General features: G+C 37.5%; 2 protein-coding genes across 4 annotated transcripts in view; both read right to left on the minus strand.

The window, feature by feature from the left end:
- Positions 1-41: 41 nt before the first annotated feature.
- chmp5b (charged multivesicular body protein 5b) lies at positions 42-6,444 on the minus strand. Its single transcript, XM_082161363.1, has 8 exons — positions 6,267-6,444; positions 5,649-5,753; positions 5,047-5,093; positions 1,506-1,599; positions 1,286-1,357; positions 1,096-1,204; positions 818-933; positions 42-361 (listed from the first exon to the last, which is right to left on the minus strand). The coding sequence occupies exons 1-8, from the start codon at positions 6,333-6,335 to the stop codon at positions 311-313; spliced, it is 663 nt and encodes a 220-aa protein (XP_082017489.1). The 5' UTR covers positions 6,336-6,444; the 3' UTR covers positions 42-310.
- Positions 6,445-18,746: 12,302 nt separating this feature from the next.
- dennd4c (DENN/MADD domain containing 4C) overlaps positions 18,747-25,517 on the minus strand; it is a gene marked incomplete at its 3' end in the record, with an annotated part of 112,450 nt that continues 105,679 nt past the window's right edge. For all 3 annotated transcript variants that reach the window (XM_082151106.1, XM_082151105.1, XM_082151104.1), the window contains 3 exons: positions 24,618-24,771; positions 20,828-20,892; positions 18,747-20,243 (listed from right to left, as the gene is read on the minus strand). In XM_082151106.1, the coding sequence (XP_082007232.1) occupies positions 20,107-20,243; positions 20,828-20,892; positions 24,618-24,771 (356 nt within the window). The remainder of the gene's footprint in view (positions 20,244-20,827; positions 20,893-24,617; positions 24,772-25,517) is intronic.

Genomic DNA, 25,517 nt, shown 5'->3' on the forward strand with positions numbered 1-25,517 from the left:
AGAATTGCACAAGATAACAGACTGCACATTCAACCTTCAAACATTGTCATATAATAATTTCTTTATATTTGCTTTGAATAAGAAAGTGTATTGCCGTACAAAGTATCAATTCCTTTAGAAAATAAATCATAGCAATAGAATCTACACAGAAGAAAATACCACATACATTAAAAAAAACTAACCCCAATGATTAATGGTGAAAGCTATCATGGATTGATTCTTAATGGAGCATTAAAGGGTTATAATCTTGTGTAGATCCAGATATTTGTCCAATTCATTTGAGGGTTTAGAATTGTGTAACTTTGTTCCATTATGTAGCTGGAATCTGAGGTAGGCCAAACTCATCCACCAGTACTCCATCCTGTGTGCAAACAGCAGAATACGCAAATCAATTTAAAACAATTTCTTCATTGTGGAGACATCCACTGTTATACTAAGCAAAATAACAAGTAAATAAAAATGCAGTGTTTAGAATGAAATACTAATGTGTTGCCATTTCATTCACACTTTATATTTCGCAAAATACAGATTTATTTTTAAAAAAAATTATGAGATACAGTATGGATTATGCAGTATTTTTTTAATCTAATTTTATGTAATAAGTTGCCACTGTTTGGCAATTAATAATAAAATGATAATACATGAAACAATCTTTTCCAGTGCATTTATCAATTGTGTACCTTTTGTTTATTACTGAAATGGGAAGTATATTTCACAGCACGTTTCAGATGATTAAAAACTTGATTTATATTCCAGAAAATACAGTATATAATATATATAGTGTTTTAGGGATTTGTGGCTCTTTAAGCGTGTATACCCGGTTAGCGGTTCTGTCTCCTGGCACTCCCTCTGGTATAGCTGGAGCAGAAGAAGCCTCGTCCAAATAGGAATTGTCATCGTCCATAAGGAGTTCGTCACCAAGTGCATCCAGCTCTTATGGTACAAACAAATAAATTACAGATGTAAAACCAACATTATTATGTTTTATAGTGAACAAAGTAAATATATATTTATTCGAAATGGATCAAAAATCATTACAGATCAAAATGTTTACTGCTAAATGCACAAACTACCTCAATGCCTGTTTTAACTAACCTGCCTCCAGGTCATCTTCATCGATGTCTGGTGTCCCGTAGCTGCGACTTAGAGCTTCTTGTACTTCATTAGCATCTTCCATCATGTCCTCCATCTGGTCTTGTAGATCCTGCAGCATGAATAGCAAAACTTTTCTAATGTTTGTTAAAATTACTATTTTACTTTGGTGAAGGGACAAAAGGAATCTTACCTCTATCTGATCAATTTTAATATTCTTGTATGCTTTTTTCATTTCTTTGGCACCAACTTTCATTGCATCTACCTATTTAAAAAAAAAAAAAGAAAAAAAAAAGAAGCATGCTTACATACATACAAAAAGGTAGGCTTGCAGCATTTGCTAATGTTGAAAAACATAAGGAAATAAGTTACATTTTTATGTTTTATTTGTATTCTTATGCCTGCATTCTTACAGTGGTCTTGGTGTCTTTTAGTGTCTGGATGGTGTAGTTTGCTTGTTCCATGTTAAATGACTGCTGCATCAACTGATCTCTCTGCCCTTCATACCTGGAAATACAACAATTTCCCTCAGTGTCTAATATCAATTTCAAATGCACTCAACCACAACTAACATCGACTCAATTTATATTAAACTTTAACTAAGTCTTTAACTATGTGCAAACAAGTCACATTTTATTAATATTTCAAGTCATATTTTAATAAGTTAAAGAAGTGGGACCACTAACACTTCAAGGTGAGGCTTGCTGCGGTAGTCTCTTACACGGTGTTCAGCCACACACCGATTACATCACTTGCCCACCGCGGCACTGCCCCCCACCGTTACTTTGACAACACAATATAACAATGTCTGCAATTACGTTTTACATGGCGTGAGAAAGTTAAAAAACTATGCGAAATCTGATCAGAGCAGTCAGATTGAAACGGATTTCCATTTCATGTGATTTTTTGCCATTCACACTTGCTAAATCTGATCGGATTTCAATCAGATATGCACAAAAATCGGATGTGGACTGGCAGTCTGAACAAAGCCTTTAAAGCGAGGTGGAAAAGGGGGGAAAACTCCAGCGTCCCCCCAAAGGTGATACCAGTAGGAACCAGGTGGTACCTTAACTGGTGCAAAAATTTCCTCACCGTCACATCCCTATTTGGAATACATAATTATGATACAGACCAATTAGGTTTCCTTTGTGGGAAGCGAAAATGGGTACGGTGTTGCAGTGGTTTTACTCATACTTAACCAATAGGAGATTATGCGGTCCGCCTTGGACATCATTTCTCCTCTGGAATTCTGGTGTTCGCCAGGGCTCAATTCTCGGCTGTGTATTATTTTCTCTTTATATGGTTCCTTTGGGATCTAACAGGTATGGAGTGTCCTTTCACCTTTATGCTGACGACACCTACATTTATCTGGATTTATCTGGTTAAGTTTGTTTAAAACAAACAAACTAAATTTAACACACAAATACAAAACTACCATAACAGAATCTCTACAAATGCTAAATTTTGATTCAACAGTAACCACAATTTCAACTTTCTAGAGCAGGGGTCGGCAACCCTTTTGTAATGAAGTTTCTGGGTTAATCACTTTCATAAGTTTTCCCATGTTTTAATTCTTTTAGTTCTGTTGGAAGTCTATTCCAATCATGTGTTCCTTTCAAAACAAATGATAACTAGCCAAAGGTACTTTTTCCTCAATGATATATTACAATCACCTGTTATACCAGCTCTTGTGTACAGTCCTGTTATTTGGTATATATAATCCTTGAAAACTGATAGAGCAAAACCATTTAAAATCTTGAAAACAAGTACTAAATCAGCAAATGTAATAAAAATGTTCCCAACTCAAAAGAGAATTAAAGTTAAAACACTATAATGATGGGAGCTATTTGGCTTTTTATCTAAAACCTTAAAAGCTTGTTTATTAATTTCAACTGGTTTAAGAATAGATTTTCATGTTTGGAATTCACAAATAGCACTGCTGCTTCTTTAGTCAAGCTATTTCTAATAAATCTAAAATTAGCTAAATTAAACTTTCTTCACGTTCTTTTTTTTTTTTAAAGCTGAGAATCTATTATTATTCTTAAGTACTTAAAGGGATACTCCACTTTTTTTGGAAATAGGCTCATTTCACAACTCCCCCAGAGTTAAACAGTTGAGTTTTACCGTTTTCGAATCCATTCAGCCGATCTCCGGGTCTGGGGGTCCCACTTTTAGCATAGCTTAGCATAATGAATTGAACCGGACAAGACCATTAGCATCTCTCTCAAAAAAAATAACAAAGAGTTTCGATATTTTGCTGCAGTACCATGAGTCCAGCAGGCGTAATGATATGACACAGCGCATGCTGCCTGATAATAGGCTACCGAGCTGGGGACTATTTTCAGGCGCTGCGTCATATCATTACGCCTGCTGGACTCATGGTACTGCAGCAAAGTTTCTTGATTACTACGCAGGAATGAGAGTATAGTTCCTAGCCATATCAGCCTAGAAAATCGCAACTTTACATTTTCCGTCGGTCTTAGTACACGATGTAACTACAGAAGAGTCAAGTTTTAAAATAGGAAAAATATCGAAACTCTTTGTTAATTTTTTTGAGAGAGATGCTAATGGTCTTGTCCGGTTCAATTCATTATGCTAAGCTATGCTAAAAGTGGTACCCCCAGACCCGGAGATCGGATTTATGAATTTGAATGGTTTAGTCAATTTTCTGATGAGACACATTTATATGAAGAACACATTTAATTTAGCTCAATTAGAAAGAAATATTCACATACAAACATTGATCAGCGAGCATATACAGAAGCTCAACCGAACCTGCTTGACGCGAGAGAACAAACCTCTTGCGGAAGCTCAAACGTGCTGCGTCACGTCAAGCTAACATGTTTACCACAACTGATGTGTGAGTTGATTAATGTTTATATGTGGATAACAGCCTAAGTTCAATTTGTTCATCATAAAAAATTATTGTCTCTTCAGAAAATTCTGACTAAACTGCTCAATTCTTTTTGAAGAGTCAAAGTGGTAGTTGCGTAGCGGAGGGACAGAAAACTCCCAGATTTCATCAAAAAAAGACCTTCATTTGAGTTTAGAAGATGACAGAAAGTCTTACGGGTTTGGAACGACATGAGGGTAAGTAATTAATAAAAGAATTTTCACTTTTGGTTGAACCAACCTTTTAAAAGTTTCCTTATCCTGTGGCTCCCTCAAGTGGACAACGTTAATATTACAGCTTAACATTTTCTGTTGAAATGGCTGATAGTTTAGAATTTGCTGTTAGAGTTGCTCAAACATGTGACTATCACCTAGATAAGTGCTAACACATGATAACAGCACCTAGTTTCATATCACAATAATTGCTGAAGCTTTTATCACAGAATTAAATTAAGATACAAAACTTAAGTGTTGTCCTGCCAACTTTTTTCTTATAACCAAAATAACTCTGAATACATTTTAAAAATGTATAAAGTAACAAATGTTTCAAACAGATTAAATTGCAAAAGAACTGTAAAGAAAAAGTTAACACTTTACAAAGAGGTCCTGTTAGTTAACATTTGTTAATGCATTTACTAACTTTAACTAACAATGAGCAATACATTTGTTACAATAGTTGTTATTCTTTGTTGCGTTAGTAATAAAACTGTCCATTCTTAATTCATTTAGCTCAGGTCCATTAAACAACATTAACTGAATAACTTTTGGTTTTAATAATGTATTAGTAAATGTTGAAATTAACTTTACCTCAAATTAATATTAGAAGTATTTTTCATTGTTACTACGAGTTAACTAATGGCTAACAAATGGAACCTTACTGTAAAGTGCTACCAAACAATAATAAGGAATCAGAATATTTTCAATCAAAATTTAGGGAATGTTTTAGTCCTGATTAAAACAATGTTTAAGTATAAAGAAATGTTTGAAAACAAATAGCCTATTAAGTTTTTAAGAATTAAGTATTTAAGTGGATGACAACAGGATGAGTACAAGGGCACTTACATTCTCTTCTGTTTGAGGACTCGCATGGCTTTCTGTTTCACCATGTTCTAGAAAAGAAGCAGAGAAAATAGACTATATGATTTCTTTCAATGTCCTGCTTGCACTGTCAGGGCAGATCTTCATACACTGAGTGGTGTGTGATGATTTGTCGACAACACATGGCTGAATGTTGATTGTTGTTTTTAATAGTAAAGAAATATTTCTTAAGTAAGATCATTTTCATCAGACATCTGCAGATATTCAAAACTAGCATATAAATCAGGTCTAAACAATCCCAAACACCATTGGTGCTTGTGTCTCAGAAAATTGTGATACCTGGTTTGAATACGTGCAAGTATGAATGATTTTTAGCAAATAACATCTTAAATTTCAATCTGTTCTTCACACTAAGTGCATATATTATATAGCAACAAAATCATATGGCTTCAAAAGACTATACTTGATCTATAGCATACAAGTTATATGGAGATTAAATGGTGATTTTCTTTTTGTTATTTTGATATGCAAGTAAATAAAACAGTAAAGGAATTCTTCACTCAATTTTATTCTATCTATACAGAAATCTATAATTCCACTCGGGTAAAGTCTAAGCCGAATTTTACCTTTGATGGGCCATCCCTCATTTTCTTCATCTGATCTTTGTATTTCATCAGTTCAGCATCAAGTCTGGCTATCTTCTTGTCAACGGACTCTGCTCGTGAGTCGACCTAGAATTTAGCAAGCCAAAGAAAGACATCATATAGTATAACATAGTCAATGTAACTCAAAAGTTACTTTGAGTATTCATAATTAACTCAGAAAATTAGAAGATACCAGCCATAATGTTAAATGCAGAAGAAAAAAATGGCATCCAGTGATAGGTCAGAAACCAGCAGGACTGGTTCACACACACACAACCTCAACACAAGCCTTTTGCCAACACAACTTTCAGAACAAATATTGTGTATTCAAACACACCAACGATGTCAACAACTATAAAAACAACAACAGAAATGTATCATGTGATGTTTACCTATAATGGACAGCGTCTTGTTTTACAACATGACACAGCAAAACATATTTCAGTCACTCAAAACAAATAAGATATTTAAATTTCCAGACTAATAATATGAAGAAATACAATTCAGAGAAAGAATTAAGCAAAAATGAAACCATTTCAGCGTTCAGGACAAAGTTCTTTTGTTTCTTAGTCTCAAAAGTTAAACAGAACAAACACATACACCTGATATACAGTCAGTGAGGTTCGGTGGTGGTCCTTTAGGTTTCCCTCGTCCGAAGATACGATTCATCCCGACACTATTTTAAACAAACAGGCTAAATAAAAAAAGTAGAAAACAGTATCTCTTCCTTCGCCCGACAACAAAACGGAGCCCAAGGAACCCGGAAGTACTGACGTAATCATTACGTCAAGGGGTGTGTTATAGTATAAATAGATACCTCTTTAGCGACATTCTTTTTAATTATAATTATTATTAATGCCATATACAAGAATCATACAATTAGAAATATTAAATAAAAAATAAAAAGTATTATAAACCACAGCAAGAGTACAATACAATAATAATAATAATAATAATAATAATAATAATAATATAGCCTATATAAAATCCTATAAGTGCCTAGCCCTTTATCTATTTATTAATTATTTGAGTCAACAATAGGGGAATACAGTACGGAGTCATAAATAACACCTGAGTCCTTAAAACAATGAAATAAAAATGTTTTGCATCTTGCATTAAAAATCAAGTATCTTTTTCTATCTCATAAGCGACTGTTTCTATGGGCCGTGTCGTGAGGTATCGGGTCCTCACCCGATCGAAGGTGTGTCTGTGTCGTGACGCCGCATTCTCCACAGGATCAACGCACTGTCTATTGGATCAACGTCGACGTGCGTCAACGTCGCCGCCATATTGGACCGGGCAACTTGCCATAACTCTCATAAGTGGACTGAAGAAAAGATGCCTGGCTAGTTTGGGGTTGTACATCTTTAAGTCTATGTTGTACATAGGCGTAATTTGCGGGTGGGACGTTGTCCCCACCACTTTTTGCCAGGGTCGATATTTTCCCCACTAGGACTGTGCACGAATAGTCGAATATTCGATCTGTATAGCCTATTATTCGGTTTATATATATATATATATATATATATATATATATATATATATATATATATATATATATATATATATATATATATATATAATAGCTGCATTGCTGCTGGCCGTTAATGCCAGTTAATGTCAAGTCAAGTCAAGTCAAGTTTATTTGTATAGCGCTTTTCACAATACAGATTGCATCAAAGCAGCTTCACAGTATTAAATTAAAATAATACAACAAAGTTTGTTTCAAGAGGAATTTATTGATTGATAAAATTAAATTAGATATCCCCAAAATATCCCCAACTGAGCAAGCCAAAGGCAACAGTGGCAAGGAACCGAAAAACTCCATCAAGTGACCTAATGGTGTCCTAAAACTCCATCAGGTGCCTTAATGGAGAAAAAAAACCTTGGGAGAACCCAGGTGGATTTAATGCTCTGAAATCCATTTACAGTCTATAGATAAATCTCAAGCACTAAACCTCGCAGTTATAATTAAATGCACTGGGTGGCGCTGTGAACTGTGTTTAAGTTTATTGTATTTGATCACATTAGGCTTGTTTGAGATGAGCAAAATCTGCGCAGAATCGATCACCGGTGATCAGCGCGAGATGCATGCCGGTTAGAAATGTGTCCGAGTGCGGCAGCGCCGCTTTTTACGCCGTTCATCTCGCCATATGACGCCGTAAAAAACGCCGTTTTGGTTGCACAGACCGCGCGCTATTTTACGGCGTTTTGCTTATAGTATAATGAGACACGCCCGCTGATTTCCACAGCCAGTAAGTTTGAACTGTTCTCTCCCAATCAATGATGAACTGAGTCAGACCAGACGAATTCAGCATGGATCATTTGTGGTAATCCAATTCGTATGCTCCCAAGGAATTATTAATTTTATGTATTAAAATAATCCAAGCTAAATAATAAACTGAAATTAAAGAAAATATTAAAGAACATCCAAATCAATAAAGCAAAATGAATAGGATTTTCACATTTTAAAAGTCACACAGGGCTTAATTTGAGCCGAAACATGTGAACATGGGTGACACATGACTTGCGCGCTTGTTGTGCTAGTTGAGATTGCGGTTAGCCTCGATCGTTTCACTCAGGGGAAAAATGTCAAAAAGACAGCAAAGTTTGCTTAACTTTTTCAAATACGCTGGCCAGTCAGATCCCAAACAAGCAAAAATCGTTTCCGCTGATCAAGAATGTGGAGACCATGGTGGACACAGCAGGAGTTAAATTTCTCATGTGAAATCGTACAGGGGAGAAGCCAGACGGTAGAGTTTATAGCAAAACATTTTGCAGTGTTTGCATGTCCTTTACTGCATATAATTCATTAAAATAGAAGTAAAATAACATTCATTACAAGTTGATTTCAAAATGCACCTAAATTGTTTTGCATTTTGTGATTTTCAGTTGAATAAAATACTATTTTCCATTCATATATTTCATCATTGAGGATTTCTTAAAAATGTTGTAAAAATCTCGTCTCGTCTCGTTCTCGTGAACCCAATCTCGTGTCGTGTCTCGTCTCGTGGAGTAAGCGTCTCGTCACACCCCTAATAAATAGGCTTGTTTGAGATGCGCCTCGCCTCGCCTGAAATGTAGTCGAGAGTAGGCGGCTGCAGTGAGGGGAGGAGTGAAAAAAGCGCAGGCAAGCCGGACAGATCTCTCTTCTCGTAGTGGATCTGACAGCTGTGAGATCAAAGATGGATATCGCGGGATTCACGCTCGTGCACAGTGTTGCTAATAAACTGGATGGAATTTAAGTTCTGTTGCTTTTATATGAAAATAAATATAATGAACAAGACACTCAAAGTAGCCTATTATTTAATTCCATTCCAAAAACATGTTTATCAGTCTTTTTTCTTTAATACAGACATGTGTTTTTTCTTTTCTTTTCTTATAAAAAAAACATTGCATAATCCATATCGCACTGTTAGATAGTTTGGGAATATTCACACATACATAAAACATGATATCAGAGTTTTAAAATCAAACATTTTAAAAGAGAACAATACATCACGGTTGTTGTTGTTTTTTTAATTTTTTTTATTTAAATCTTTATTAAATCATTGCGATACAAGTAGTAGGAATACACAGATAGAGTCATACATCACGGTTGTTTAAACCAATGAACATTAAGCTGTGTCGTCAGCAAGTCGTTTCCCATCATGCTTTTGATCAGCGCAGTCGGTGGAGAGCAACTGCGCTCGACTGCAGAATCCGACAGGTGTGCCTTGCGCTCGCGAGAGATTTTTGACATACGTCAGCATGACATCAGAGCCAGGCGGACCGCACTCGGACACATTTCTAACCGGCATGCATCTCGCGCTGATCACCGGTGATCGGTTCTGCGCAGATTTTGCTCATCTCAAACAAGCCTATTATTATTCCTGTCTATAGAAATCTGATGTAAACCTATGAGAATCTATCAATATTTCTCCAAATCTGCACATTTTTGAGCTGAAAGCCCTGAGGGACGTTGTTTTGTCAAGCGCTGTCATGACGACAGCACAGGAGTTTTTTTTTTTAATGGGAGCGGGACGCTCATAATTCATATCCGCATTTTTTCATTTCATAACTCCTGAAACAAATTAAGACATAACTGTCACTATAAGTTTCTCAGAATACAATAGTGGTCAAATACTGAAACTTGGGTTTTATATCTTTTTAATGATGTATAGTTTGTCAAGGTATAACATTAAATCTGATAGTAACTTTAAAAAAAGAAAAAAGAAAAAAAGAAAAGAAAGCTTCAAGTGCGTCCGCGCACATCAGGGGCCTGTACCATGAAGGTAGCTGAACAAACTCGAGGTTACAGGATTAGTTTTGAGTTGACAAAACCAAACCGATGCAATCAGGCTTTATTGGTAGCCTACCATGATGCAGCTCATCAACTTTCTCTGTCAAATCAGGCTTTGATCCTTAAGCTATGATTACTCCACGCGCGCGTGCACATAAAAGAGTGACGTCGACACTGAACAACCAATCGCGGGTAGAGCGAGAGCGATATATTTTTCCGCGGAGGAGCAAGAGATAATCATTCAGAATTACGATGATTTTAAATATGTATTTCAAGCTCGAAACAATACGGTCTTTGCTGCCAAAGCAAGAGAAGACTGTTGGATAAAGATTGCTGATTGTTAATGTGTAAGTTAAACAAATACGTTCTATATTTATGTAAAATTAGCCTATGTATGTATGTATGTATGTGTAGCCTATGTGTAATATAGCCTATAGCCTATTTTTATAATATATAAAAAATTATACATTCACATTTTTTATATATTATAAAAATAGGCTATATTACACATAGGCTACACATAGGCCTACATATATACATAATTTTACATAAATATAGAACGTATTTGTACTACTAAGAAAGCTAGGGAATCCTATCATAAGATTAACGGAATAATAATAAAGATTTAAAATAATTCTTAACATGTATTATATTGTATAGTAGGGAGAGTGGGGTAAAGTGAGAATTTTTTTACATTTGTTCCCTTCTAAGTGAGCTAAAATGATATATCAGTCAAATTTACACATTTCCTATTAATTCAGGATGTTTCCTAGCAATGGAAATTATTAGAATGTATTCAGGACGAAGGGCAGTGAAAATATGATTGTTTTTAAAAAAGTGGTCTTGTGTCTCACTTTACCCCAGCTTAGGGGTAAACTGAGACAGACCAGAGAAATCAAGGGGGTAAAGTGAACCAGCTGGGGGTAAACTGATCCACTTACTTTTTCCACTCTGAAACTTCCATAACAACACATGTTGTAACAGTTAGAATTCTAATGGCGTGCTAAGGGTGAATGGCACACTGGAGAAAATTCCTCCTAAAAAAAAAGAACTATGTCCAAAATATTGTGATACATTTGGAAGCTCAATGCAGTCAGACCTCCCCTGCATGGCCAGCCCAAGGAGGGTGGCCCATCCTGGGCCAGATTTGGATTTGTCCGCCACCGCTGGAGTTCCGTCTGGAGCAAAGTCGGTCCTAAAACGGACCTTTCGGTCTTTGTGGAGGTGGGACAATGCTCCGAGTGGACAAGGAACACGGACCGAACCGTGGTGGTCAGACCGGGTGGGGAAACCGCCTGACCCAGCCCAGAGAAAGTGCATTTTGTGCGGGCGAGACTTCCAGTAAATAGGGTCTGGTTTGGACACCCAGTCCCTCGGTGCCAGGGCGTGCATACCGGTGAACATGCACCATCCTGGGTGAGCTAGGGGTGAAAGACACACTTGAGGATATTCCTCCTCATAAAAATTTCCAAAAATATCTTGTATTTGAAGAAGAGCTTCATGCTCGCAGACCTCCCGGGCCACACCTGCTAGCGCTCCTGCTGAAGCAACGACGGTCCAAACACAGACGCTTGGGTTAGTTGGGGCACCCCTGGCATGCCTTAAAGGGATAGTTCAGGATTTTAGACATGAATCTCTATAGCTTCCCCATAAGCAGTGTGGTGCATTGACCATGACTTACCCCCGACAGCGTCCTGTGAGCCGAGCTCCGGTCCAGTTTTGGTCAAGATGAAATTAGTCCGGCAAGATTGCTGGGGTCACGGCAATAAAGCTTTTTTCTTCTCAAATCAATATGTGTTCAAAAGAGTGATATATTTGCGTCACTAAAACGTTGTCTATGGAGAGGTCAGACCTCGTAATGGCTTGGCACTATTTTCTCCCCTGTCATATCACTGCGCGCTGCCGCTACCTACAGCCAGCTGCGAGCTGCGCAGGCGCACACCACTTTTTCAGTTGTTCGGCAGTGTTTACAGCAGTGTTTACGTGCTCAGAACAGCTACACGAACGAGCTAACATAGCTACTCACCAAGAGCGATCAGTTTGTACAAGCTTTGTAGAAAATGGTGCGGACTTGTGACTATCCGGACTGTACAAACAAAGATGTGGCGCTTTCTCCTCACACATTTCAAAGATTTCCTGTGGCAGATGTTGCTCTGAGGCGACTTTGGCTCATTGCTCTGGGCTTCAATGTGAACACCAAACTGGCGAAGATAAAGAAGATATCCTTTTGGCTGTGTGTCGAAGTCAATGTTGTCATCGTCGCTGCTGTAGTCAGACATGTTATCGTTCTCTTTACGAGCTGTAAACAAAGTGACACGTGCGCGGCTCCCAGCTGGCTGTAGGTAGCGGCAGCGCGCAGTGATATGACGGGGAAGAAAATAGTGCCAAGCCATTACGAGGTCTGACCTCTCCATAGACAGCGGTTTTGTGCTGCAAATATATCACTCTTTTGAACACATATTGATTTGAGAAGAAAAAAACTTTATTGCCGTGACCCCAGCAAACTTGCCGGACTAATTTCATCTTGACCAAAACTGGACCGGAGCTCGGCTCACAGGACGCTGTCGGGGGTAAGTCATGGTCAATGCACCACACTGCTTATGGGGAAGCTATAGAGATTCATGTCTAAAATCCTGAACTATCCCTTTAAGTGCCAAACTTCGCCCTGCGCCTCCCCCCGCTTTGAAAGCATCCTTCCCGGTTACGGCCTCGATCCAGATGCCTCCCGCCCCTGCCCCCGGTGGATGGTTCCTCACGCAGCCTGTGAGTGGCCGTGTCGTCTCGAGCCCAGGCCCGGGTGGAGCGAGACCCGTGTGTAGGGAGCCTGCGCATCGCGGTTCACCATCCGGGGCTTTTCGGTTGATCCAGAGGTAAAACGTATGCTTGTTGAACGGTCGGTCTGGATAAACGGCGAAGCGACTCCAGGGGCTTGAGACACCCCTGGAGAAAAAGCGGTGGAGGAAGGTCCTCCTCCGAAAACAAAAACGGACAGTGTCCGTGAGGTTGCAGATAAACGAGATTCCCATGCTGACTTTAATTCTTAGAAGGCTCCCAGGGAGAGTGCGGAGCTCCTGTCAGAGACGACCTCGGTCCTAAAACGAACCTTGGGGGTTTTGTCGAGGAGGGGACAAACGCTCCATTCGGACAAGGTGAGAGGGAGAAGGTGCTCCAACTCTTTGCCTCAGCTACTGCACCCTAGGCTACTGATTTTACTTCCTCCTTCTTTTTGATGGCTTTTCTACAATGTTTATGATATTAAAAATAAAACATATGTCATGTAATATTACGTTAAAATATGTTTAAGACTAAACTTAACTTGTGCCTCATGTCTCACTTTACCCCACAGCATTTGTCTCACTTTACCCCACCGCCACATTTTAGAAAAAAACGATCTCTCTTAGCAGTTCAGGCTTATCTTCAGCTAGCATCATCACATGGTTTTATATGTTGGTAGTTCATCAACATGTATGATATAAGTTTTTCTACCTGAATCAATTTGCTTTGGCACAACAGTTGATTAAGTTGACACCAAGAAAATTTACTTTTACATGCAAAAAAAATATTTTTGTGAAAAAAACATGCTTACTACAGCACCATGAGGTCCTCTCCTTCATGGGCAAGGGGAAATTAGAGGGGCTTGAAAACATAATGGTCAAATGACCAAAATTGTGTTCCATTGCCTAGATACAGGGGGTGTCTCACATTACCCGATGTCTCACATTACCCCATTCTCCCATTTGTGCAATTTGCTTTTTGAAAAAAATAAATAAATGTGTTCATGTGATTGTGATGTCACCCTATCAATATATCTTACCGGCAATTTTATAAAAGCCCTCTTTTATGGACATGGCCGATAAATGTCCGGGGAACACTATTAATGAAACTATTCATGATGTACTCCTGCAGAGCGAGCCAGCGAGGACCACCTTACGAATGGTTCGACAAACCGTGTTTTCCCATAGCTTCTGTGTGTCACCCACCGTGCAAGTATGTACCACTTGCAACAAAAAAAACGCAACGCAATACCATTTGCGTTACAGTAAGTGCATAAATTCGACGTGTTAAATTCTTTATGTGCGGCTCAAGAAGTTCGCAAAGATAAGACATTCCTTCCGCGGAAAATCTGTATCTTTCATACAAATAACTATCAGGAAAGGCAAGGGGATTTTGTCTGGCTAAAAACTCTTTCTCTACGAAGTGCTCGTCAAACAATTTGCGCTGAGATGTCCACCGGATTTGGAAGAAAAGGTGAAGTCATTGTAACAGACACTGGGAATAATGGCGCTTTTCCATTACCAGTACCAGCTCGACTCGACTCGACTCGGCTCAACTCGCTTTTCGCTCCGTTTTCCATTGCAGATAGTACCTCCACAATAGTACCTGGTCGTCATAGCGACGCCGCAGGAAACTGCCGTGACTTAATCTTTTACGCGAGACGTGCGAGACACACCTGCTACCCACACACACAGGACAATGGAGGAAATCAAGTGTATGCTGTTTTCTTCTTCTTCTTCTTCTTTTTGGGTTTTATGGCAGTTGGCATCCAAAATGTTGCATTACCGCCACCTACTGAATTAAATAGTTTTCCCAGTGCAGTATATTTACAGTGACCACCCTAAAGTTCACTGCCCGTTCTATATGTCATACTCTATGGTCTGAGATGGTATAAATTCTTTCCTCAGCGTATTATCTAGTTCTTCTCCTGATATGTCCACAATGTCCAAAAATCTTCTCGCCGCATCCAACACCATCTTGATCCTCTCTGATTTCCCTTTAATTTCCACAGCACAATTGACCACCATAGCAATAAATCCTAGAAATCGCTTCTTGTCCATGCCAATAACGTTATTCTGATCATCTCCCTTCTTTCCCGTCTCCTGTTCTGTTTGCACTACTACTCGTTCCATTCTCTTAGTAGCTTCTGCATATGTTAGCCCTTCTTCTGCTCTGATTTTACTCACTTTTACCTGTTTGATTTTTTCAGGACATTGCATTGACCCCGCATGGTGATTTCCCAAACAGTGAATGCATTTTACTTGTTCCTCTTCACACTCCCCTCTTACACAAATATTTTTCCCACATCTCCTGACTCCTCTACACACTGCAGCCACATGTCCATACTCCTGACAGCAAAAGCACCTTAACGGAGCTCTTTCATAAGACCTCACCCTGTAGCATATATAGTCTAAATATATCCTCTCTGGCAAATCTCCCACAAAAGTCAGACACACAGAAGTACTTTCTTCCCTTTCTCCTTGACGGAATCTTGTCAGTCTTCTAGCCTCACAAACTCCTTCAACGGCCCGAAACTCCTCGTCTTCCACTGACAGCGGTACGCCACTTACTACTCCTTTCTTTTTGTATTCTGTCCCGAGTGGGAAGCATTTCACAGCTCTGTACTCTGTATACACCTTAATCTTTAGAGCTTGTTCTCTCTGATGCCTTGACACGCAGTCAATAATAACCATCCCACTCCTTGTTATTTTAATGGACCGAACATCTCCGAGTTTCTTTCCAACGAATCTTCCAACCTCATGCGAATCCTTGAAGATCCCGTCACTTCTTGTTACTGCTATCATTCCTACTTGATATCTCTCAACAGTTCTTCTTGTCTGGCTTCCGTCACTTGAAACACTGTTCTTTTTCCTTTTCCTGTTCTCAACTCCTCTTGTATCTTCTTCATATCCCTCGCTCTCGTCTGACTCCATTTTCCTCCCCCTCTTGACAGTCAATTACAATCTACTCCGAACCTTCCACACCTCCTCCCCCTGTATGCTGTTTTTGGATGTTTTTGCTGTTTTTTATTCAGGATACTCCGTCTGGCGCGTGCAATGATGACGCGGTGAATAGTGACGATTCTCTCTGACCAATCAGCAGTCTGCCGTGTTTTCACGTCACATTTTAGTATCGCCTCAGCTCGCTCAGAACCTCGCCGGAGGTGGTACGAAAAAAAGTACCTGGAAGCAGGTACAGGTACAACTTTTACACAGTGGAAAACCAAACAGAGCCGAGCCGAGTCGAGTCGAGGCGAGCCGAGACGAGCTGGTACTGTGTAGTGGAAAAGCGCCATAAGTTACGTCACCTATATGTTTCTTTGCTCTCAGCTGATTGGTCAAACTTCAGTCTGAGATCTTGAATCCAGAACATAACCTGCCCCGGAGCAGGTGAGCCGTGCAGCGTAAGATACCGTGGCAACAAACTCCGATTAAAGCCAAGCTTCATAGTACCTAAAAAACAGGGTTGGCGGAAACTAAACTGAAACATAGCTGGCTAGCCACCTAAACCGGCTTCATGGTATAGGCCCCTGAAATGCTGTTTTGATTGTTCTGAAATGCCAGAGCAAAGTCTGTAGTCAAAGTGGTTTGGTATTATACCTTCCAGAACGGTCTTACACGACTGTGTTCCCAAACAACAGTCATCTTCCTCCAAAATGCGTTTATTGTGTTTCGTCTGCGCGCTCTGAGACGCAGTAATTTATTATAGGCCTATACGAAAATTATTATAGCCTATGGTAGACTGAGTACAGTTGAGACACTTTTTGCGTTTTGATTTTTCACACAAAAATAGATACTGAAAAGAAGTGAATTTCCACATGACATGCCACATGACATTTCATTAGCTTGTAGACTAAGATATTATCAATCAATAATACCCACAAGTAGTTTATATTTTCCACAATTAGCTCATAAAAATAAGGTGCTTTTTGTCTCAACTGTACCCATATGTGGTACAGTTGAGACAGTGTATGGTACAGTTGAGACACCCATTTTTAATGATGTAAATGTAACTAACCATTCATTGTAAATATATAAAAAAAGAGAAATAAAGAAAATAACAATTGGGCAACATTTTAGTTTATTCATTCATTTATATTCATTCATTTTATTTAAATTTGCACTGGTTAAAATGTATAAAGCAGGAACAAGATATGAAACAATATTTATTAATAATACACAGTTTAAATATCACAAATATGAAATTTTTATTTTTATTTGCGTCCTATGCTGGCTAATTACGACGTTTAACCTGTTATCATAACACTGAACAACTAAACAGTGTGTTTCCTAATAGAACTCTACACTGTAAAACCTAACAAGTTAACTCAACTCAAACCGATTGAGGAAACTGATTGCGGCAAACCATTTAAGTTTAAAAATAAATCCATATGAGTATTGTGAACTTATATATATTGATGACTCAATATATATAAGTTCACAATACTCATATGTATTTATTTTTAAACTTAAATGGTTTGCCGCAATCAGTTTCCTCAATCAATTTGAGTTGAGTTAACTTGTTGGGTTTTACAGTGTATCGGGGGTACAGTTGATACACGTGTGTCTCAACTATCCCCCGCTGGCCACCTCACACATTTCTCTAGATTTTGCAATTACTTTGCATGACACAATACCATGAAATATGCCAGTTTTTAGGGCACAGAATAACGTTTGTGGTGATACCAGTTACGTTTAACAGTCATATAGGGATAATAAACTATTCATTGTGGAGAGTGCATGGTGAAGTGAACGTCCTACTTTAGAAAAAAAACTTTTCCCGATATCTTCAGATCGGAGATGCGTCCATTGTTCAAATTTCCCACGATCAAAGAGGACACTAATACGCATGTGCACAGCAAAAATCACAACTTGTGCTTGCTGCGAACGCAAGTTATTTAAGGTGTCTCAACTGTACCTATGTCTCAACTGTACCCAGTCTACCCTACAGTGGCTTCTCCTACTTTTCTTAGTGATTACCAGCCAGTTTATCAGGAAGTAACGGTTTTGTTCTATTCGACTCACTGGATGAAACATTTATTCACTAATGCGTTATTCCCATTTTGCGCATACATTAAATTTGCAACTTTGGATGGAAGATTATCGAAAAAGGAAAAAAATTAGGCTGCCGACTTGGTTCTATGCACCAGTTGTTGATTGATTTTGAGATATGGCCATAACACTCAAAAGTAGAGGCAGATGAATGTGAGCTTGCAGGGGAGAGGTTCAAGGCGCAAAACTTGCACCTTGGAACCTATTTCAAAGTTTGCGTTCTCAAGCCACCAAACACTGTTGTCGTGCAAATGAACGGCCAGAACACATTAAAAGTTCTATGCATTTACCCTGTTTTTATGTGGAGAACCAGCTATTGTTGTTTAATTTGGGATTTTCCAGTCGGCCAAATCAAGGCCATGCGTTAATCTGTACATAACATAAGACTTAATGCAGAATGAGACTGCCGTTGTGGGTGAGACTTCAGCAGGTGATTATAATTCAGTAATTATATCAATAATTCATAAAACAGTTTGGTGCATCAGAGTTTTGCTTATTTTATGTGACCATTCAATGCAAGCATACAAGACAAATAATGAGATAATAAGCCTGCACAATATATCCGCCTAGTAAAAAAAACAACTCCTATATTATCAAATGCCAAACTTTCTATTCTCACAAAAAAATACTTCTCCATATATACTATTAATATATATATATATATATATATATATATATATATATATATATATATATATTAGGGGTTACTATTATGGATGTGTATGATCTGTTGTTCTATAGGTTTTGTAATTTGGGAAAACAGCGATGAAGCCTAAAAGAGTCCTGTTATGCATCAAATACAATAACATTCCTTGACAATGATGATAAGACAATAGTAATTTAACATACTTCGTTTACACCTGGCTTGTTCCACAAACAATGGGATGATGTTTCATTTACACTTAAAAAGTACATACATATTCAATGAAAGAAAAGAGTCAGGATATAAATTAAAATGATAAAGGCAGACCATTTGCTCATGTTAATTTATTAGTAGTAAATTAATCTTAAATTTTTACAAATCCACAAGTCCTACTTTGACTTGATAACAAGGCACAATAACTATTTCAATTTCACTGAATAATTTGTTAATTGCAGTGACTTGAAGATTTTTACATCCTTTGGATTCGCTTGTACAATGGGACAAGAAAAAAAAGATTTCAATAAAATTAATGGACACTAATTTGCCATAACTAAAGTCATCTAGCAGATTAAAAAGCAAGTTTAAAAAAATATTTTGATATATATTCTTGTTGTTTGAGGTGCTATGAACATTTTCTATTCTGTGTTAAAGAGTCATTTCTTAATACAGATGATGGAAAAATATCTTCGTCTTTTAATCAAAGCATGTGTATTAAACAAACCATGTGTATGTGTGTGAATGCATTAATAAAGAGTTACTTCATAAATCGTCTCCTCCATTCCAGATGTAGTTCACGATATTTTCCACAATACATCATTATCCTACATTTAGGTCTAAAGTCTGCATTTCTAAGAAACAAATCAACAGTTTATCACTTTTCCATCATTCATATTGATTCTAGCCTCTGTTTAAGACATTAGAGATGCTTTCTGGAATGTTCTGGAATTCATCTGATTGTCCTCTCTCACATTATACCACTTTAAGGTGTGGTCTATCTAATGAACACGCACATAGACACTCTCACGCACACACACCTCTCACCTTGAACGTGAACACTGAAAAGCCTACATTAACGTTGAAGGGCTCTGTGTTTAAGACTCCACAGAAATCTAGCCAAAGATCCCTCACTTGAGAAAGGCAACAGAGTTCAAATATCCCAATACAGAAATATATATATATATATATATATATATATATATATATATATATATATATATATATATAAACACATGGCGACAATGGAGAACGATAAAGCAACTATCTATGAAAGTGCACATCAAATAAGACCATTGTCACTGACACCTCTCCAGAATGCTCTCCCCATATTCATAGAATCCTTCCACAGGTCGGCTGAAGAGAGAAGCTAGAGTCAAAGGCAGTGTAGAGAGACATCTTACAGTAGGAAGATTACTCTTAGTATTTCATTTACTTCCACTGCGGTTTGAAAAGGGCTCACACACAAGAGGCAGTTCAACATCTGAAGATCGACAGTAAAATGCAGTGTCTACCCGCTGTACGGCTGGTGCCACGACACTCTCAGGAATTTAAGAGCAAAGAAGCCAAATTTGTTTTTATTCTGGTAGATGATAAAAAAGTACCATTTCAGGTGATGGTGCAAATGAGGAAATTACTGTACAATCCTGTCCCTGACTTAAGGCTTTTACAGTCACTGTGGGTGAGAGAAGCAGATCAGATGAACGGGGCTCCGAAGCACTTGAGGCACCACTGCACACCGTTGCTAGGTGGTCTGTCAATGGGGGATAGGACTTTAAGCTGTTCTGCGCTGAGCTCATTGTATGCAAGACGGTATTCACGATTAAAGGCTTCTGTTAGGGAAAAACAAAGTTAAAAAAGATAGTTAAGAAGTGAATCTCATATAATTCAAAGATATGACTTCTATAGGAAATGATATTTACCAGAAGATAAAAAAATAAAAAAAAAGTTTATGTGACAGCTTTTTGACAATTAAGCACAATTTTCCTTAATATTCTCATAACTTTAATGCAGAAATCAATCTTATTTTCAGTAATGGAAATCATCTTGATTTAAAAAAAAAAAATCACAATTAGCAAAAATGCAATGTAGTCCAGTAACTAATAATAATGAGATATAAATAGTTAATGTACTTTATAAAAAATTTTTTTTTAAATTAATTTCTCTTATTTTTTTTCACATTACAGAATGATTTTTATTTGCAATGTCTTAAAAACAAATTCCGTTTCAATGCAAAATATGAATGGTCCTAAACGTATACTTCATGTTCTTTATGCATGTTCTTTATGTAAATACAACTTTTATCTTTCTTTTGACATGGATATATAGAGATCCACCCTATAAGCACTTATTAAATTAATTTGATGACTGTAATGAAATCACTTTCATGTGAAATTAAAGAACAGCATTTACTTACCAATATCAATGTTCTCCTTTCCTAAGGCAACAAGAGACAGAAACAAAATTTCCCTATAGATACTCCTGGACATGAAGAGAAGAGTTCATTAGAACACAAGATACTCATACACTCACGACAAAATGATTGCAAATGAGTTAGACCTTGGTGATAACAAACAACAGGGTTCTTATTAAGCTGCATATTCAGCTGTGAAAACTCTTGGGATATTTTTTGCATGTTATTGGATATGACAATGTTAATGTATTTGGTCTTGGTGGACTAGATCAACTATGCAAACTACTGCTGTTTTTGCGGTTGCAGAAGAGTGATTATCATAGAAATGCGTAAGACTCCCACTCTTTGATTACTGTTACAACAAAGTGATGACAATGCTTGAAATGTGCTTACTTTTTACTGTACATTGCTAGCCCGTTAAGATTATGTATTCTTCATTGCATCAAATCATACAGGGAATACAACACTGAACTTTATATGCAAATTTGCAATAATTCTATCCTCAATAATACTATCCTCAGACTTCAATGAAAAACTTAAAATGTCTAATTTACATGGTAAAATTATATGAACGTACCATCTTTTAGTTAAATTGTGGCCACATTTTACTTTTTGATCCTTTGTTGTAGTCCTAGTTACATAATGGAAACGAATTAATACAACATGCTCACAATTTAACTAAACAAAGTGCCCCAGAATTAATAAAAAGTGCTCAATGACAGACACAATATATATATTTTTGGCATGTCCTGTGCAGTTCTCAGTATAAGCAGGGTTCTAACACACATAGGGTGCTTCTCAAAAGGAAGGCTGCATCCTAGTGAGGCTGCGTCTTTCCTAGTCCAGTCATTCATGAGGTTTGTAGGCTAGAGTTTTCCTCAGAATTAAACACTAGAACAAGACACCCACGTTGTCATGGAACGAAAATACTATTACAAGTATATTTAGAAAAATATTTTGTATTAAAAATAGGGTTGGGTATTGGTTGGGTTTTATGCTACTCGGTATTTTTTAAACGGTTCCGGTGCTTAAACGGTTCTTGAACCGGTACTTAAGAAAATGAAAGCACACACACTTTAGAAAAAAAAGAATACCTGTGTGTGTGTGTGTGTGTGTGTGTGTGTGTGTGTGTGTGTGTGTGTGTGTGTGTGCGCGCGCGTGTGTGTGTGTGTGTGTGTGTGCGCGCGCGTGTGTGTGTCCAAACTGGACACAATATTAACTTAAATCTTTAAAGATTTTCTGATTTCTGATTAAATGAAAAATTGTGCCGTTTAATAGGCTACTGATGTAGCGTAAAACACTTAAGTTAAGATAAAAAATGTGTCTTCTCATATTATGACTTTTACTTTAAAACAGAGAAATATCTGACACTGAGCAGAAATATTGAACACACACAGTAGCCTATAGCCTCATATAAATATACTTGATATACTTAATACTTGATATGCAAGATTTGCAGTTGCCATTAAAATACTAGACTTCCATGTCCACCACGACACTGGAAGCTGAACTTGAACTTAAGTCAAGCGTGTCAGAGGTTTTTTGGGTTCTAATCCGCATTCGTACAGTTTTTTTTTTTTTTTTTTTTTTGAATACGCTCATCAGTGGTTGTATATCAAGCAGGGAGACGCATTTCGTGATTTCACCGGAACGAATAGAGAGTCTCCGCAACGTATTGAAGCGCGCGTCCGAGTGAAGACAGTGCGGTGTGCGCGAGCCAAAAAAGAAAACACTGTGTCAACGCCACTGATCGCAACGGCAACGAGCACTTTGATCACTTGATTTAAAAAAACACATTTCCACGCTAGATCGTCTCTTATTTAACAAACGAACTAAATGAATGCTCTGCTGGTTAACTGGAGATGTTTTATAATTGGAACATTCGTGCCGCGAGATGTTTTATAGGGGGCGGTAAAAAAAAGTCAGGCACCGAAAGTTTCGTTCTTATTCGGTTTCGGTACCCATCCCTAATTAAAAAGCTTTATATTAACTGCCTTTCAATTAATGTAGGCTAATATTTAAATTATTAACAAATATTTTATGTGAGTCACAATACTGACGTAAATTACACTAATGCATGTATTAGAAAACTAGGCTACCACTCTTAAGGCTCCTATGCAAAGTAATAACCTTTATCTTTTTTTTTTTATGGGAAGGGTAATAAATGAAATTATATAAATAACAATGAACACCTGTTTTAATGTGTAATAACCTAAAATACGTGCTAGTACTGTAAACAGTACTATGTAAGCACAGGTTCACATTCTTGACATTTACTATATTATTTGAATTCATTCTAAACATCAAAAGCATACATATTAGTACTAAATTTGCTCTTGCAAATTTTTAATTTTTAATTTTTACAGTGTTTTACTTGCAACCAGGGGCGGCGTTTGCGTATGGCAGTTGCCATACCCTAGCAGTCAGAGTTCAGATAAAACATCCAGCTAATGATGATGCTCGTTAAAGATTTCCACCCAGCCCCCCTAAAAATTTGCTATTAACTGTACACTAATTCGTGATCGCCTTTAATATGTCATTAAAAGTCATATGAACCCGGCTCCTCCCAGTATTATCTCTGCAGCTTCAGCGTCAGAACAAAAGCAGACAAAGCGTATGTATGCATTTATTGATAGATCGTTATGATATATATGCATCTGTGTAGTTCTTTGTTTGTCATAAATGCAGTTTACATAATATGATGCTGTAGCAATTCAACACGGTTTCCCACTGTAAAATCTGGGCTTATTTATTTATTTATTTATTAAATTCCTTTTATATATATATATATATATTATTATTATAATTTAATTTGATAATAAATCCAAAGGCAAAACACGCGATAAGTGACCATTCACAATGAGCGCTGCTCTTATGATCTTAACGCTGACTTCTCTGATTGGATCCCACTTCAGAAAAAAACAAAACGTGTTTTTATTATTATTTTAACAACGTCGAAAACACAATGGCAGATTTTAAATGAACACATACATGTATACATTATTGCAAAAGTAGTTTTATAAAAATAATTGTGTGGAGTGAGTGTGTGCAGCCGCAGTTTATTGCATCACTTTATCGCCCGTCTTTTTGATTATAGCTGTCAGATACTGAGTAAAAATGAAAAGAACCAAGCCTATTCAATCTTCCCTGGATGTATTTTTAACGAAGAAATTAAATAATAGCAATCAGGAGAATGGAAGCAGCAAAAAAAAAAAAAAAATTAATAAATTAATTAATAATAAGACTGTAGTGCTGTCAGCAAAACGTTACACTTATGCAATAAAAATGGCACTGCAACAAAAAGGTAAGGCATGCATTTTTATATTTAATGTTGTTCACTGTGAGTTTTAATTAATAGTGTAATAGGGTTAATAGTGCATCGTGCATTTTTTTTTTTTTTGTATAATATGAGGTATATCGTTCAGTAATGTCGTTGTTCTATGTAGGCCTATGCCCAGAGGGAATGCCATACATGTGGGTTTTTGTGAAACACCGCCACTGCTTGCAACCAAAAAATCGAGCCCATTGGCAGATACATTTAATAAGGAAGTCACATAAATAGCCCTTATAAAGGTAAAACGCCTCTGGAAAGCAACTCAATGCAGGACCAGCACACAGCAAACACTGAATAAGACTATTGAAATGTGAAGCAAGTAAACTCCGGCTGCAGAAGCAACAGAGGTCAGTCAGCCTTGTGCCATGTAGTAAACAATGTGATTGCTACAGTCTGAGCCATGTACAGTTTCATTTCAAATTGAGTAATTTATACAAAATATTGCAATGCATGTCCAACCTCTGGCGTTTAACTTCTGGGTGTTTCTTGATCTCCCTAAGGAGCATGTTGATGGGGCCGTACACATCGTTCGTCTGAATGCTGCGAACAATGCTGTTCAGTAGAGTTCGAGTCTCCTGGTGGTCAGTGGGGCTTAGAGTTCCCTTTCTTTGCACTGCACAACAAAGACACTCACATTCAGTGCCATACATGAGGTAGCTTAATGGCAATCCATTCATGAGGTTTCAACATAACAAAACAATATTTATTACGTTTATTTAGATGTGCATATTAATGTAGTTGATCCTAAAAAAAAAACGTGTCAATGAACATTAAAGGTGCAGTGTGTGATTTTTAGCGGCATCTAGTGGTGAGATTTGCGAATTGCAACCAGTCAATAACTCGCGGCCTTTCCTTCAAATTGCAAACTCGAATGAGAAGCTACGGTGGCCGACGTAGGATCGGAAGATGTCGTCGTCTGAGTCAGCAGAGTAGCAAGTCAAGCAATGAGGTTTCTCTATATTATATTTTATATTAAATTATATTTACTTAATTATTCAGTAAAACCACATGTTATTGCGATTGATATTTTTACTTGTTTATCATTGTGTTAGTCTTTTATTCACTGACTTTACCATAGCTTGTTTCCATGCTAGTTAGTATAAGATAAGAGCATCAAAGCAGCTAACTTAGGTAAGGAGAAATAGCTAACGTTAAGGCTGGTTCACACGGCAGGATAATTAGGCCGATTTTAGCCCCGATTCACCCCTTCCGACAATCTTAAGGATGCTCCGATTATCGTAAAATAATCTGATCAGATATTCCTGCCGTGTGTGGTGTGTTAAGGCTGCTCTCGTCTGCTCGGAAGGACGTCGGGACCGCTCCGATCTCAAATCGGGGATATCCAACATGTTGGATTTA

This window comes from Leuciscus leuciscus (assembly GCF_965113295.1).
Source record: "Leuciscus leuciscus genome assembly, chromosome: 2".
NCBI classification, from domain to species: Eukaryota; Metazoa; Chordata; class Actinopteri; order Cypriniformes; family Leuciscidae; genus Leuciscus; species Leuciscus leuciscus.